At 43.1% G+C, this 15,118-nt stretch overlaps 1 protein-coding gene across 6 annotated transcripts in view; it reads right to left on the bottom strand.

Annotated features, from left to right (window-relative positions):
- LOC148320225 (neurexin-2-like) overlaps positions 1-15,118 on the bottom strand; it is a 116,295-nt gene that overhangs the window by 81,819 nt on the left and 19,358 nt on the right. For 4 of the 6 annotated variants that reach the window (XM_088278945.1, XM_088278951.1, XM_088278949.1 and 1 more), the window contains exons 2-5: positions 10,225-11,267; positions 9,192-9,215; positions 2,760-2,789; positions 2,479-2,490 (exon numbers count right to left, since the gene is read on the bottom strand). In XM_088278945.1, coding sequence (XP_088135071.1) covers positions 2,479-2,490; positions 2,760-2,789; positions 9,192-9,215; positions 10,225-10,927 — 769 coding nt within the window. In that variant the 5' untranslated portion in view covers positions 10,928-11,267. The remainder of the gene's footprint in view (positions 1-2,478; positions 2,491-2,759; positions 2,790-9,191; positions 9,216-10,224; positions 11,268-15,118) is intronic. The other 2 variants (XM_088278947.1, XM_088278950.1) reach the window with 2 other exon arrangements.

Raw genomic sequence — 15,118 nt, 5'->3', positions numbered from 1 at the left:
AATTGACGTATGACGTGCGTGTAAACCGAGCCCCTCCTTTACGGACGATATAATTACACATGAAGGTACGTAATTTAGTTTTACTACCTTACACTCATATGCCGTCTTTCCGCTCATGAAAATCCATCATGCTAAAATGTCATTAAAACGGTTAAAAGTTTAGTGAACTGAATATTTCGAGTTGACGGTTTTTATTTCAATTCTGTGTTCAAGTTTCTAAGATCGACAAGAAGGGTGCCCCTTGTGACTAAATGGGTGTACTGCACCGCAACAGGTATTTAAAGCAAACCCTGCGATCCTTTCGACTCTTTAAAATGACGAATGTTGTCCCCATGCTCATGAGCGTTACGTTAGCAGCCAGTTGAAATTACGATACGAATAACAACTGTCACAGCATGAAGCGCATTAAACGCAGTCGAGAAAAGAGGACCACAGCGCCAAGCGGGCAGCACGTGCTCGTTCGTCTTAAGCGCCCACCTGTTCCACTGACACCACGCAGTCACACAAAATGACAATATGTGGATTGGGTTCTCATGACGAGACTTCACAATTTACAAATTCAAAGCGGCCCATAAAGCGACGCTTGGGCACAGGTGGCGACTAACTCCTTAGCGGGGGGGAGGCATCTGTCAGTTTCTCAACCGAAATCAGGTGACCTGGACATATGGGCAGCGACTGACCACGGAGTCCATCGGGGGCAAACGCATACGCAAGTAGGTGGCCACAACGGTGTGTGCGTTGGGATGATTGTGAATTCAAACATCATCTCAGCATAAAAAAAAACAAAAAAAAAAAAAAATCAAAAAAATAAGCACCATCTGAATTCATTTCAAGACTGTGCGGGTAAAGCCACGGGGGAGCCACTACATTGTTTATTTGATTTGCGCTAATTTAGGGCCAAATAAAAAACAAACCAGCTCAAACCAACTAAAACACATGCGCATAAGCCTCGGGCTAAGAGCTTGACAACTGCCAATGTTAATAACCGATGTTTGATGTGAGACTTAATGCCATGGTCAAACTTTTCCATCTCACATATTTCCATGTACAGTGCCTTTGCTACAAATTGAAAAGTGTGCTAGTATTGCCCGGGGGGTAATTATCTTCCCAATGTCTTCTTATTGATGCATGAAATGGAGCAATTACTTTCAGGCCTCATTTCAGGACAAATCGCAGTATGGTTGACCTTTAGGACCCACTCATTGTATGACTCAGTAAATATTTGATGCTGAAATGCGACGACAGTATCATGCAGGTGCTAATGTGAATCGTTACGCAGTTGCATCGGTGAGTCTTGTATTATCTTAAAGTAAACATTAAGGGAATTACTGTTGAATATTTAATATCTAATTTGTCAATGCCTTAAGGGAAGAGTTTTTTTTTTGTGGGTTGAGGGGGAAAAAAAAATCAAACAAACAAAAAAACATTCTATGGGGTATGGCCGCTCGCATTTACTGTAACTGACTTTGACAAGATGTTTATGCAATCATATTTTTACCCTAGAAAACGCACAAGAGATCATGCGGCTGGGTAGTTCTTGATTCTTCATTGGTGATTCATAGATACAGAAATAATTCACAGAAGACAGAAAACGTTACTCGAATTTACATTTTTACATCTAATTATAGAATAAGAATAGAGTGGAACTTCGGAATTTAAGTTTTTTAGATATATATATATACACAACTAACACTCTGATAGCTAATTCCGGTATGTTTTTAAAAATGGGCGATGCAAAAAAAAAAAATGAGACTAATAATCAACAAATCTTCAAACCAGCTAAAAACGAACATTGCAGCTCTAGGATTTCCAGGGGAAAAAAAACCCCCAAAACAAAACAGTTTGCCTCATCAGAATATCGCAGCGATCACTTCCATCTCTAATAAATGACATTTTGCAAACGATAAAATCGTGAGCAGGAGCTGTGCATTTCACTGAGGGAGTAGGTCATCAAAGTCAGGCCTCTTTCTTTCGTGGTAAGCGATTGCCATGGAGACGCAGATAACGACCTGATCCGAATCTCGGCGCACGCCGTAGAAAAACACAAAGGCCTAAATATATAGGTCATAGCTGCTATTGAGTCGGAAAGCACACCAAATCACTTCTTTACATTGTGCTTCTTGTTTTAATTCTTCCATCCCAATTTATTTACACCACAGGCCAAATGGATACTTGACAGTCATTTTAATACCCGTTTGCATTTTCTTATTCTCCATATTTGTAGCACAATTACCCCACGTGAACGGAAATATCACTCTCAACCCAGCGATGATCAAAAGTAACATCATTTGAGCTCACTCCTGCATTTGAATGGCAAATGATGTGAAAACAGTCAATTATTATCTTCACGTGTTCATGTATTCTTCTCATTAGCTTCCCAGGAAGAGAGTCAGTGAGTTCTTGTGACCCGAGACACATTTTTGGCTTTGAAAATACCATCAGCAAAGCGAAGAGACGCCACGAGCGTCGGTGCATTACCTTGGCTTAAGACTGCAGCGGTCAAAGGTGATGTTCCAGTTGCGCAGTCAGTGGTCAGGACAAAGGTTTGATGGACAAGAAGTGAGTGAGTCGTGAGCATAACGTGAAAGGGAGCAAAAATGAGCAAGTATATGTACACATGGGAGAAAAAAAAAAAAGGAGGAGAGGCAATATTAGTGCAACACATTTAATTGAAATGGCATCTACGGGAGGGGAAGGGAGAGGGGGGGGTGATGTGATTAGGTGGCTGGGAGGGAAAAGCAAACCAATAGACCCCATACCTTGGCGGTTTAACATCAGGTGCGCCAGACCTTGAGGGAAAGAACAGAAAAAAGGATACGAAAACAGGAAGTTCATAAAGAGGATCGGGAAAACAAAAAAGCATTGTCACAATGTTGGACTGCAGTTTGTGACAGACATCCTGGGGTAGGCACGGATGTCAGAGTTCAAAAGGTGAGAGAAGGGGCGTGGGGGAATAAAAGCAAAAAAGAGAGACAGACATCTCAAAGAGAAGGGAAGGAGGAAAGAAAAAAACATCTTGATAGGTGCAACCACCGTCGTAGTTGCTCTCAGAGATGCTTTTTCCCCAAATGGAACACATATCGTATGTTAAGACAGTGTTTGAGATGTACCAATTAACAGTCTACACTTGGAAATATTTTGATCGTGCACCCGGATTGCCATCTAAACGCTCAGCCAAGCCACATCGCTAACGAGACGTAAAAGGGCGGCGCTGACATTCAGCCTCACTCGCGACATCCAAGTGATGACGTCAGAATCAGACAAAGCACATTATGCCAAGCGGGGTCGTAAATTTACAGGTTTAGTACAAAAACAGCGCGTTAACAGCCGTCCTGCTGCAGTTCTTATACGATGACATCATCCACCAATCATCATGTAACATCAGCTTGGAGGAAAAAAAAAAAAAAGAAAGCAGAAAGGAGCAGCAGGCGCCAAGTTGTTCACTCTTACATCTATTTCCTGTGCACGCACACACACGCGCGCACGCACACGCTAATCAATATGCAGCCTGGCAGGGAGTATATGTGGCGTACTTCAGCCGCCTTTCGTGCCAAAAAGGAGACGGGGATGACAAAACACAACACTTCTGCTGAGCACATGAGCCCCACTGAGCCAGCCAACACAAACAGCTCTGCTCATTGCATCGGCACTCTTCAACGCTCCCACAAGCTCGCTTTGTCACTCCTAAGACCCGCTGGCATCAAAGAATTTCGCTTCAATTCGATTCGATAGTGGACGCCGTCGCCCCGCGTTTTGCATTGTCAAAAAGTTGCGAAGCGTTGCGAAGCGGAGCATCCCTTTTTTGTTTAGCGCGACCTCCACCGAGCAAAGGCAACCCGTTTTAAAGAAATCGAAAAAAAAAAAAATGTCACAAAACGTATGAATACTGAACGAATGATCATGTCGTCTCAATTTACTCACAAATGGGCAAACTCTGTGTGAAATCCGGACTTGTTTAATTGGACACAAAGCTGATGCTTTCACGGGAAGCTTATTCAGTTGACTGAATGCCAGCAGGTGGATACAAAGGTTGATTGTCCTTCAAAAGGAAGAGCATTTAACTGTTCTACCCGTTAGACATATAGCAATAAATTTGTAACTAATAAATAATCATTTTCAGACAATAGTCTGCCAAGTTAGACTCATGTGCCACGGCTAACTGGTTGGAAATCACTCTAATGAGGTATATAAATAAATACATAAAAAAAAAGCCGCAGTATTCGGTACCAAAAGGGGACTGCGTCAGACACCAATATATATTTTTTTATAATCTGTACCACGTAAAAAAATAAATCGATAATGCCCATAAAACCCCAAACATGGCGGCTTTGAGTTTACGGAGGAGTACCAAGTTTACACCAGAGACATTACGCATTTGCTTAACCCAAACTGTATTGGTGTTGCTGAATTACACTTTTATCAATGATGCTCATTTGCATATACGTGGGCAATTTCTCCGGCAACTATATACATATTACCTCAATTCACGAAAATAACACGAGACACATTCTGCTTGGCAGCGCAGTTCGTGACGCATTTTGGGGTGCTTTGCGAGCATTAAATGCAAACTGTTTGCTTCATTTTGGTTACAGTTTCGTCTTGCAAGAATGTGAAATCATTAAATTATCCGGGCCTCCTAGATATTATTTCCGTAATTAGAAAACTGACCGTGACATTCATCACCCATTCATTTGAGCATCAAACACTTAAAAGTTTCAATTGACAATCTTTTGTGTACCGAGGAGCAACCCATATCATAATTTTCTTCTGAATCACTTTTTACACACGTTATCAGCAAAATGCATGACTATGGTATCAAAAGAGTTTTGATTCGGGATGATAGATGGAAGATATATATTTTTTTCTGCTTCGAAGGGCACCCCATACCGCATCACATTTCTGCCCGGGACTATTATGGCACCTCAAAGGGTTGGATGCTTAAAGTAACGTGTCACCTTTCTATGCGTTCAAGAGCGTAGCAAATGCGGTATATTGCAGTCCTTAAATGGAATTGGGTCACTTTTATAGCTCAGTCATATTTTGCATTATTACCTAAAATAGTTTGCTTCTGTCTGACACTGCAAAGATCCATATATATGTATCACATACACTCATAAGTTGTAAAAAGTATCGAGAGTCTCTTCATTACAGAAAATGTTTTTGACACTTTTCTTGAGGTAGCAATTATGACAGAACCATGAATTAGCCATTTGTGTTATATGACATTTTTCTGTTTTATAAACCACTGTTGGGGTTACTTCTGTGTCATGCTGTCATGTTATTTATGTAATTATCAACATTCCGCCTACACGCAGTTGGTCTTGTGTTGCAAATCGAATGAAAACCTACCACTTAAGGAAACATGGCTATTCGGGAACCTTATAACGATGCAGGTCAGAGTATGGCACGGTGTGCGAAGAATATCATCACCCAAGGGAGCAGGTATGCACCACACACACACACACACACACACACGCACACGCACACACACACATACAAAAACACACCTGATGATATTTTGTGGGAGCAACCTCGCAAACAAAAAGCGCAGCAGTATGCACTCCCAGTGGGGATGTGGTATCTCGACAACAACAAACCAATACGTCGTTCTCGACGTACAGTACAAACGCGACCACCTCTTCCTCCTCTCCTCAGCCCTCAGGCCGTCTCAGTCTCACCGGTAGTGTTGAGATTGAACTGGACAGGAAAGCAAGAAACATCACCACCTTAAGGTGTCTGTCATCCTTCAGCAAGCGGATGGGGGGGGTGGGGGGGGTGGAGGGGGCGGGGTATGTTTGTGTGTGCGCGGGTGTGCATGCGTGTGTGTGTGTGTGTTCAGTTAAGCGCTCACTCATCACAACTGTTGGCAAGGCAGAGACAAAGACAAACCCAGCAGCACCAAGCAGCAAAACACCTTTGGATGAGGAGCAGAAATATATCACGACTGCAAGGCAAACCTTCCTTGCTGGAGTTTGTTCTAGGAGCATTTTGTACCAAAAAAATGGAACTCGTTGCAGTTAGCAGAAAGGCGACTTTGAATTTGAGGTTACTTGGGGAAAAAAAAAATTCTTGTTCTATATTTGTCAATGCATTTGAGGGAAAACAATCTCACCTAGATGCTGTGGAAAACTGGCAAAAGCATCAAAATCTCAACTGGACTCTTCACCACCACATGTGTGTGCACGTGTGTTTTGCTAATTTCATTCCGTTTATTGTCTGCATTGTCTATAACATTAACAAGGTCATAAAGGTCAAGAGGAAAATGGTCGGTTTGATATCATTCCTTCACATTGGGCTCACAGGTGAGCTGGAACTTATCCCAGTAGGCCCAAAGTCAAAATTCAAACTGAGAACGGCAGACAAACTTACCTTTACTAAACTGCCCTATTATGTCGCTAAAATTGAATAAATCCGCTAAATCAGGTCTTGCGCCGAATGTCCCCATTGCGCAAACATCTCGCATCTTCTTCGACAACATCTTATTGGAACTGCAGATGTCATTCCATTTCAAACACTAAACAGTGCTGAACTTTGGGCACAATTTCTCCGAAAATTCCCGCGAGGCTGAATGTGATGCCCGGACGTACCCAGGCTAATCTTGGACTACTATAGTAGCGTTGGAGTGAAAGTGGATGAGATGTGCCATCCCTGCTCCAGTAAAATATCACATGGAGGTAGTCACCACGTTGAATATTCTTATCCTACTTGGCTGAGCCTTACAGCCAAATCTCAGCGTGGCAATGCAGAGATAGAGCCCCAGGAGTATATATGAACATAAACCGCCTTTTCCCTCTCTTCCTGTACTATTTACTTTGCTGATTTATTTATTTATTTATTTTTAATGTGGAAAAGAAACTAATACAGCAGGCGATGGAAGCAGCTGTGATTTATAGGTTGGCATTTGAAGCCGTTTGATTTTGCTTGCAGCAAACAGATGAAGGCTGAGGAAGTCTACATTTTCAGATCCAAAATAACCGTGTATCAAATATTATGAAATTATCACCGTTATATTGATACTGACGCGTGTGGGGTATAATTAAGATTCTGCAAGGCGGATCACGATATTGCAAATAGTTGGTATAGGAAAATAAAAATCTTAATATTTCTTCCGGTAATGAGTGACAAAAACCTTCTAATTGCAGTGTTAAGGCAGCTTCCGGCAAAAGTATTTTTTTTTTCTCCTTTTCACAACCCAAGTTACAGCTAGCTGCAGTTTGTTCTATTTCCGGAAGGATGCGTTAAACCCAAGCAAGCTACTGTGAGCAATCTCACTTGATTTGTAGCAATTTCCACACTTAAAGATTCGCTGTGGCTATACAATTTGATCCTTTCGAAAACATTTAGTCATTGTTGAGAGATAATTAGGGAGCAACTTGGAAGAAAGAGCCATTGCATTCGGATTAGCCAAATTTGTTTCCATGAAAAGTACGGCGTTATAATGAACGGATTAGACCAAGGTCATCGCTTCTGGAAGATCTGAGTCCGCTCACACCAGCTGTGTCCTTTTCCAAAAGATGCCTATGCATGCTTTGTCACTCACTGTAGTTCCTCGAGTGCAATTACCGCGCGCTTGTGCATCCAATTCCGAAAGTAAACAAAGCGAACAAACATAAAAACCCCGACAAAGCAACGACAATGCGTTTGCAGTCGGACTTTGTGCGTTTGTGTACGGCCGCCCCGTGACGTTTGAGAGAATCCTCTGCAGTCCGCTCGTGCGATGTGAGGTGGCTGCGCTTATCTCCCGTTCGCAGACCTGCTTTTCCGCTCTCGAAACATCAGAGGATGCTTTTGGCATTAGAGCGTGCCCCGGCGTGGCCTTTGTCCACACAGATCAACGGGATCCCACATGATGCCGCATGTTGTCGATGAACAACTGGCAAGAGCCACCTGCCGTGCCAAAACTGTTCCGTTGCCTCCGAGCGTTTCCGCTGGCAAATGCGGATTATTCCTACAGCACTTCAAAGCCGCAGTCAAGATCGAATAAAGCATATGGGCGGCCATTTTTGCAGTCGACGGTGAAAGGGGGTGCGGGGGGTGGATCGGTGGAAGCACAACAGACTTGCTGCCGCATGGCACACTGGGTTGCACGGGGACAAAAAACAAGTCATGGGCTGAGTGTTATTTTGTCAGTGTTGTTTTCATGCTTTCTGTGCATGGAGGATTGTCTCCATGTCAAGCTTTAATCCAATAAACATTCCGAGGCGTTCTCTTTGCGGTAATAATGGCTGCATTTTTTTCTTTTTTTGCTGCAAGAGCAGACACACGGCAGCTTTGTGCGAGCGTGTGGCGATTGTCGCTTGTTTGTAAAGGCGGCAAGATGCACACTCGCACTCACAAGCTTGTGACAATACCGTACGGCGTTTTTGTCATAGACGGATCCATGTTAACACACGATACATAAAGATGCTTGATCGTGTTTTTCACGCAAAGTGTATTCATGGATTCCGGCGAGCAGGTGTGCATAGTTTGCTGCCTAACAGTGATTGATAGCGTGCGGCGGTTCAGTGCACCTCCCCAGAGTCTGTTGGCCGCCACTTCACCACGACGGCCACTTTGCTGACGTGATGTATACGTCCCGCAAGCCACCAAATAAATCTCCTTCGTGCACTTTGTGTTAACATTCCGTGTGTTCATCATATTTGGAAAAAGCCGCCCCGTTTGGGTGTATGGTTAGAAAGGAGCGGGATAATGAGCCAGAAATGACACCGTGGCTTCCTTTTTAGAGACAACAACACATCTCGGGGAAGTCTCACTGTGCAAAATAACAGAACAAATTGATGAATGTTCCCAGAAATCAGTCAGTGGATTTCTGTCGACATGTTTGACTCCGCGTGTCAAGCTGGGTGCTTAAATGTCATTTAAGTCTGGCAAACAAATAGTCGCGAAGACATGGAAAAGGCACCGCATACAAGAGGAGAGAAAGTTTTTTCCCGTGGCGTTGTATGCAAACGCTCGGCATAAATTTGACACTTGCAATTCACCTCGACTGTCCTGATGGCATGTTCCACCGATATATCGGCAACTCCCTGCGTAAAATATGTCCTTGCAGCCTATTGTGTCGGATGTCAGAACTGCAGTCCAAACTGACAATAACAGCCCGATTACAGCAAACACACTGAGGGCGCAGTAAAAGTCTTTGCAAAGACGACATACGGTAACCATTATACTCAAAATAAAATGGAGTGGCTTACCTTCCACTTCTTTCTGGACACCTGCTGTAAAAGGAAGAAAAACAGACATATTTATTTTGTTAGCGGTAAGAGAGAAAATACCGAGTGGCTTCCAGTTCAAACTCACAGTTTAGTTCTGTGTTAGCGGAGTTTAAAAGAAGTGACGGTACAGTGGAGCCTCGTGTTGCCAACTTAATTGCGTCCGTCAGTCCGTTTGTAATGTGAAACGTTCTTAAGTCGAGGTCATGTTGCTCATTGAAATGAATGGAAATGCAATGAATCCGTTCCAGGCCAAATAAGTTATACTTACATTTTTTGAAACCAGTATGTGGTTGAAAGGAACTCTAATAAGAAATAAGGCACTTAATAATAACTTTATAAAACACTTATACAGAACTAAAACACTTAATCATGCTAATTATATATTGTGCATTCACTTTGATTTTTTTTCTGGTTAAAAAATAAATTGTGATGTCACAATGTCATTTTTCATTTGATCATCTCTCTATATTTGTTATAGCCATGCTCGTGCAATCAAAGAAGATAAAAGTATATAGTAAAAAAATCTAATAAAATATTAGATTATATTCATAATTCATTGTAATAAATATTAAAATAATTCCTATAATGAAATAAAAGATGAATTCCAGAGAAAATTTAAAAAAAGGCATTTGTCCAATGTAACGTTTGTTCGATCCTTTTTAGGTTTTGTTTATCTTAGTTTGATCCGGGGCAGAATATATTAAAAACAAACAGACTGTGTTATTAAAGATAAGCTTGACTTGGTTTGCCCATTTTCAGTTGCATAGTTTAAAGTTAAGGTGGCCTTTCAAGTCGTTCTCTTAATTTCCCCGCTGGTGTTTTTTTTAGTAGTTCCAGGGTAAACAAATGACATCAAGCTGCTGTCACATGAGAAATTTCTCTGCAAAGATAACTGACTGTACTCCGACCGTTCTCATATATTTGACTTCAATCAGTTCCTTGTGCTTTGTTGATTATTCGCGAGGCGCTCAATTGTGTTTTGCTGCGAAAACAAAAGTGTGATTTGCCTCACCTTCGTGGCAGTAGCTCCCCACGTAGCTGGTGTTGATGCAATCACACAAGACCTCTCCCTGGCTGACGGAGCACAGGCCTCCGTTATTGCACGGCGAGTGCGCTTCACAGATGTAGTCCATGTCGCTGTGGACGGATTGGCCGTCCAAGAGCACGGGCAGCGCTTCCCCCACTTTCAGGTTCGCGATGAGGCCTTCGAACGGCGGCTCGTACTTGACGGTGCTGGACGTCAGGGCGGAGAGGCGCACGTCGGGTGAGATCCCGCCCACGTAGAGGTCACTGGCCACCACCATCTCTTTCCTCTTGGACTTGACCTCGGCCGCCTTTTCTTCGTTGTCCACCAGGAGCTTGGTCTCTCGGTAGTTCCGCGAGAGGAGAACCCGGTGCCAGCGCAGGTCGTCGATGCGCGTCTCCGTGTGCAGGGAGGCCGGCTCGGCACAGTGGATGGCGAAGCTTAATTGAAGCCTCCCGTCTGATATGAGGAGCTCCAGAAAGTCGCAGTCGCCGCCGTCGTCCAGGTAGAGCACCAGAGCCTTGCTGATATTTGTCTTCAGGATGAAGCTGAGTTCCGCCGTCGTTTTGGCGTCCCATTGTCCATAGCGTGTCCACTGACCCGGAATGCCTTCGTATTCCAGTGCTCTTCCTGTTAGCACCAAATGAACTAAAAACAATAACCAGGGGGCTTTGTTGTGACACCTGGCCATGATGGTTAGTGTCGAAAAGCTAATGCATATGTATCCAACAAAACAAGAGGAAGGAGGAATAGCTGAGTGTCTACTGGACAATCTCGCCCAAAACAAGAATGGAATTTTTTACGTGCAGCGTTTCTTTAGCCTTGACGGTCTATCCGGATTCTTTTTGCCATCGTTCCGCGCGTGACAGAAAGGCAACAGACATCACAAGCGAGCCACAAGACCGTACGCTTCCTCGTCTTCGCCATCCAGCGTCTTGGCCTCCATCCAGCACGGCTCCAGTCGATTCTCGATGTGTCAACTAGGCACGGAGCCTCTGTGGTGCGGTTTGGCTTTTCAGCCGCACAGCATCCTAGGACAAAGGACAAAAGGAAATGATGAATCATAATTATTACACGTCATAATAACATCACCGCTAAATCAATCATTTGCATTCCGAGTGAGGACGGGCGTAATGTATTAATCGACGGATTGCGTGAAATTGATCGTTGGTTAATCAGGGCTGAAAGTAGAGCGGAAACAAAGTCTGGCCAGCATAGGTGCACTGGAACAACTTAGCTGAAGAAACAACAAGAAAAAAAATAATTGAGATTTTTTTTTTTTTTTCCCACTTTAACCAAAATGATGTGCCGATGGATCGCGTGTTGATTTGTGGTCAATCTATGAATCAACTCACTTATGACCCCTGCAAAACAGGAGTTCAGAACGTTCAGAGGAGGGGAAAAAAGGAGCATACAGTCTACAAAATAATTCATATCCGTGTAATTCCATAGTCGATTAAGATAACGTCGCCAAACTCCCATTTGTAATTCAGATGCTGTTTAGACTTAAACACTTGAAATGAAATCAGTGAATGAAGAGCTAAGCCGGAGCATTCATGCAGATGTCGAATTTCCTCTGGATTCAATGTAATAGGATCATATATGCAAGCACAACAACCTGATCCGATGAGCGGCGTAAGCTTCAGAAACACATTTCATCTAATTCGCCACATTGCGTTCGAAATTCCGCCAATTTCTATCCGCATCACATCTACGTGGTTTGACATCGCCATTTCTAACCAAGCAAGCAAGCAAAGTCAATTTCATTTATATTTGGGTGCTTTTGCTAATTATAAGTGATTGTTTACTTCTCCCTCCCTCCCCCACATTCTAAATCATTCATAAAATGCATGCAAACAAACAAATGCTCACACACAGAAAATTGACTATTGTACTAAATTATTCTTTTAATTTTCGGTACCTCTTGTCCTGGACTTGCGGGTGTTAACTGACTTTGGGCAAGAGGCTTGACACATCACTGTTCCCTTCTAGTCTGCAACTTCATCTAAGTCATCTTTTGCAGTGTGAAACGCGTCACTGCGGAATGCGGAGTAGAAATTAATTAGCGAATTTGGCGGCTTCCATCGTCGTGACACAAAACGCCACATTCAGAGAGTGAAATTTATCATCGTCCGTCGCCACACATCTAATTATGTGAACGTGTGGAGCCGCAACAGTTGTGTGAACGCGCGCGCACTGCAATGTGCCACTTCTCTGAATTGTGTCTAAAAGGCGCAGGCGAAGAAAAAATGCGCCTACTGTACCGTCTCGGTTGTGTCAATTTGGCAGAGAGGCAGTGAGATAGAGGCTTGGGTCTCTGAAGAGTGAAAACATCCTTTCCATTAAAAACTTCAGTGCTGCTTCTTGCAAGTGTTTTCATGAAGAGACGTTTCGGGGTTTTTGAAAAAAAAAAAAAAAAAAAACTGCGGCTAGGCGAGCATGCAGGTGTTTTCCCAAGTGTGAACGAGTTTACAAGCTTGCCATTTGATTTTTACATTTCAAACTAGAAAAGCACTTAAGAGGATAGACCGCCGCCAAGTTTAAACTTGCTTTTGGATGACCACATTGTGTCCGCCTCAGTTTCTACAATTAGCAACGTCCGTGAAAGTGAAAGTCAAAATTGTGGACAAAAAAAAAAAAAAAAATCATGTCATTGTCTCTGCTCTCAAATGCTGTGGGCGTGTTTGCTGAAGGTGTGAAAACAACGCCCAGCTGAAAATGGATGCTAATTTGTCAAGCAACTTTCTTACGTTTTATGCGGTGTCTGGATTATATGCCTCCGGGTCGACGTGACGAGTGTTGCTCGCCACCAGCGAGCAGACGAGCTAGCTCATGAGCGAATAGACTCGGGCTAAGTAATCTCACTAAGTATCATGCAGTCTTGAATGCCACCCCTCCCCTCCCCAATAACAAAAAAAAAAAAAAATAATTCCAATTTGCACTTGGGTGGGGGTGATAAACTCTCAAAGGATGCTTGTTATTTTATTATGACCAGCCTCAATCCTACCCGCTTGGCAAACACATTTGAGATCTGCCCTCCACATGAGGCGGCCGGTTTGCATAAACAATCCGATTTATTTTAAGTAAGAAATATTTCTGTTGTATTTTAAACTGTGATTTTCCCCTCAACAGGGCGCGTTAGCGAAGGCATCTCCTGCAGGGCTGGCCCATTTTCATCCGCGCACAGAGAGAAATATACGATACGTTTGAGTCAGCGGGGAATTACGGCCTCGATTGGGGCGCCGCGGAAGAGGAACTGCCACATTCGGGTTTGCTCACATTTGGCGCCGTTGCGAGAAACAGCATATCATAGGAGTCAAATCAAAGTTGCTCTTGAAAGCTGGAGGCAGGAAGAAAAGCCTTCAGATAGATGGCGTTATCATGGGAATAGACGCATCCTGGAAGGTCATACAAAGTGACTCGCTCCTCACAAGATGAATTGCAATTTGCCAAGGTCAGTTATGGAGTATGAAATGAGAGTCCGTCCCAGTTGCATCGAGGTGGTCGGGCTTGGGCTTGTTTTCATTTCCTCAAAGAACACATTTGTGCTCCTCCGCGCGATGCGCTCAGCTTTTTGGCTTCACAATAACTTCATCGGGGAGGCGAAAACATCCTGAGCAATATGTCACCGTGTGCATCATAATGCGGGTCGAGATGTTCTCAAGCGGGTTATAATGATACTAAATAAACGAGGGCGAGGCGTATTACACAACTGCAAAGAGACCGAGGCGGTCCCTGTTGGAGGAAGGTGTAAATATTTTCTTAATTGGTGCCACTTGGCGAGAGAGAACAGGGAAAAGGGGTTATTCTCTTTAGCCAAACAAAAATGAAACAACCTTACTGGGTGCGACTTTTTGCCTTCCAACACGAGGCGACAAAACTAGAACGGCACTCGGTGGATTGCAGAAATACAAAGTCGACAAAAGAAAAATTGTTTGTATTTTTTTTTTCTGGAGGCTCACACACCACTTTTGCTATTCCATTTGGACATAATGATTTAAATTTGTATTAGTCGGGCGACATCAGTGGTCCCCAACCAGCGGGTCGCGGGCAGGTTTGGACGGGGCCACGGCGGGCCAAAAAGATGAAAGAAAACAAAAATAAATAAATACATAAAATAAAAAAATTGCAGTATTTATGTTCATTTATTATTGGAGACTGAAAAATATTTTATTTTGAAAAATACAGACCGCATAAGAAGCCCATTTTGCACAAAACAGCCCTCCACCCAAAGGTTGCCGGTCTGCGAAAGTTCTGAACTTGCGGCAGAAAAAATGTTGGAGACCGATAGTTTACATGTTACTTAGCTACTGCGCAGGATAATTTTTTGTTTGTGGAGAATGGGAGAGCGGTGGAAATATATTTGCTCCCAAAAAATGACAAGCATCTTTGTCACGTCCGCAAAATTTCATGAAAATCACTAAATGCTGCAATCCTCGCTGATCATCCAACCAAACCAATGCCTCTTACATCTGCGCTTTTGTGCTTTGGCAGCGAGAGTAAGTAGTCATTTAATTTAAAAGCATTTGGATTTAATGGAGACTGTCATAGAAGCAAAAAAAACAAAAAAAACAAAAAACAAGCGGTCCCGAAACGCCATCATGTGAAGCAGAAAAATGGGAAAACAAAGCTGGGAAGCTGTGTTATTTCAGCCATCCAGGCACATTGAAGATTTAATTCGAGCAACATTTACACAGCCGAAGATGATTTCAAGAGAGAACAAAAAACACCCACGCAATTATTATTTGCAGAAGTATGCCCGAGGCTGATACGGAATCTGTCAATTTCATTTTTTGCAAACGCTGTCAAACAAGAACAAATGCTTGGACATGGCTAAAATGTGAAAATTGCATAATGACACAGCTCGGAAATTTACCAAAAC

The sequence above is a fragment of the Idiotropiscis lumnitzeri genome, chromosome 17, assembly GCF_059441095.1.
Source record: "Idiotropiscis lumnitzeri isolate Australia: NSW breed Sydney's pygmy pipehorse chromosome 17, RoL_Ilum_1.0, whole genome shotgun sequence".
NCBI lineage: Eukaryota > Metazoa > Chordata > Actinopteri > Syngnathiformes > Syngnathidae > Idiotropiscis > Idiotropiscis lumnitzeri.
Note: the sequence above shows the minus strand (reverse complement) of the source record. Positions and strands in the feature narration are given on the sequence as shown.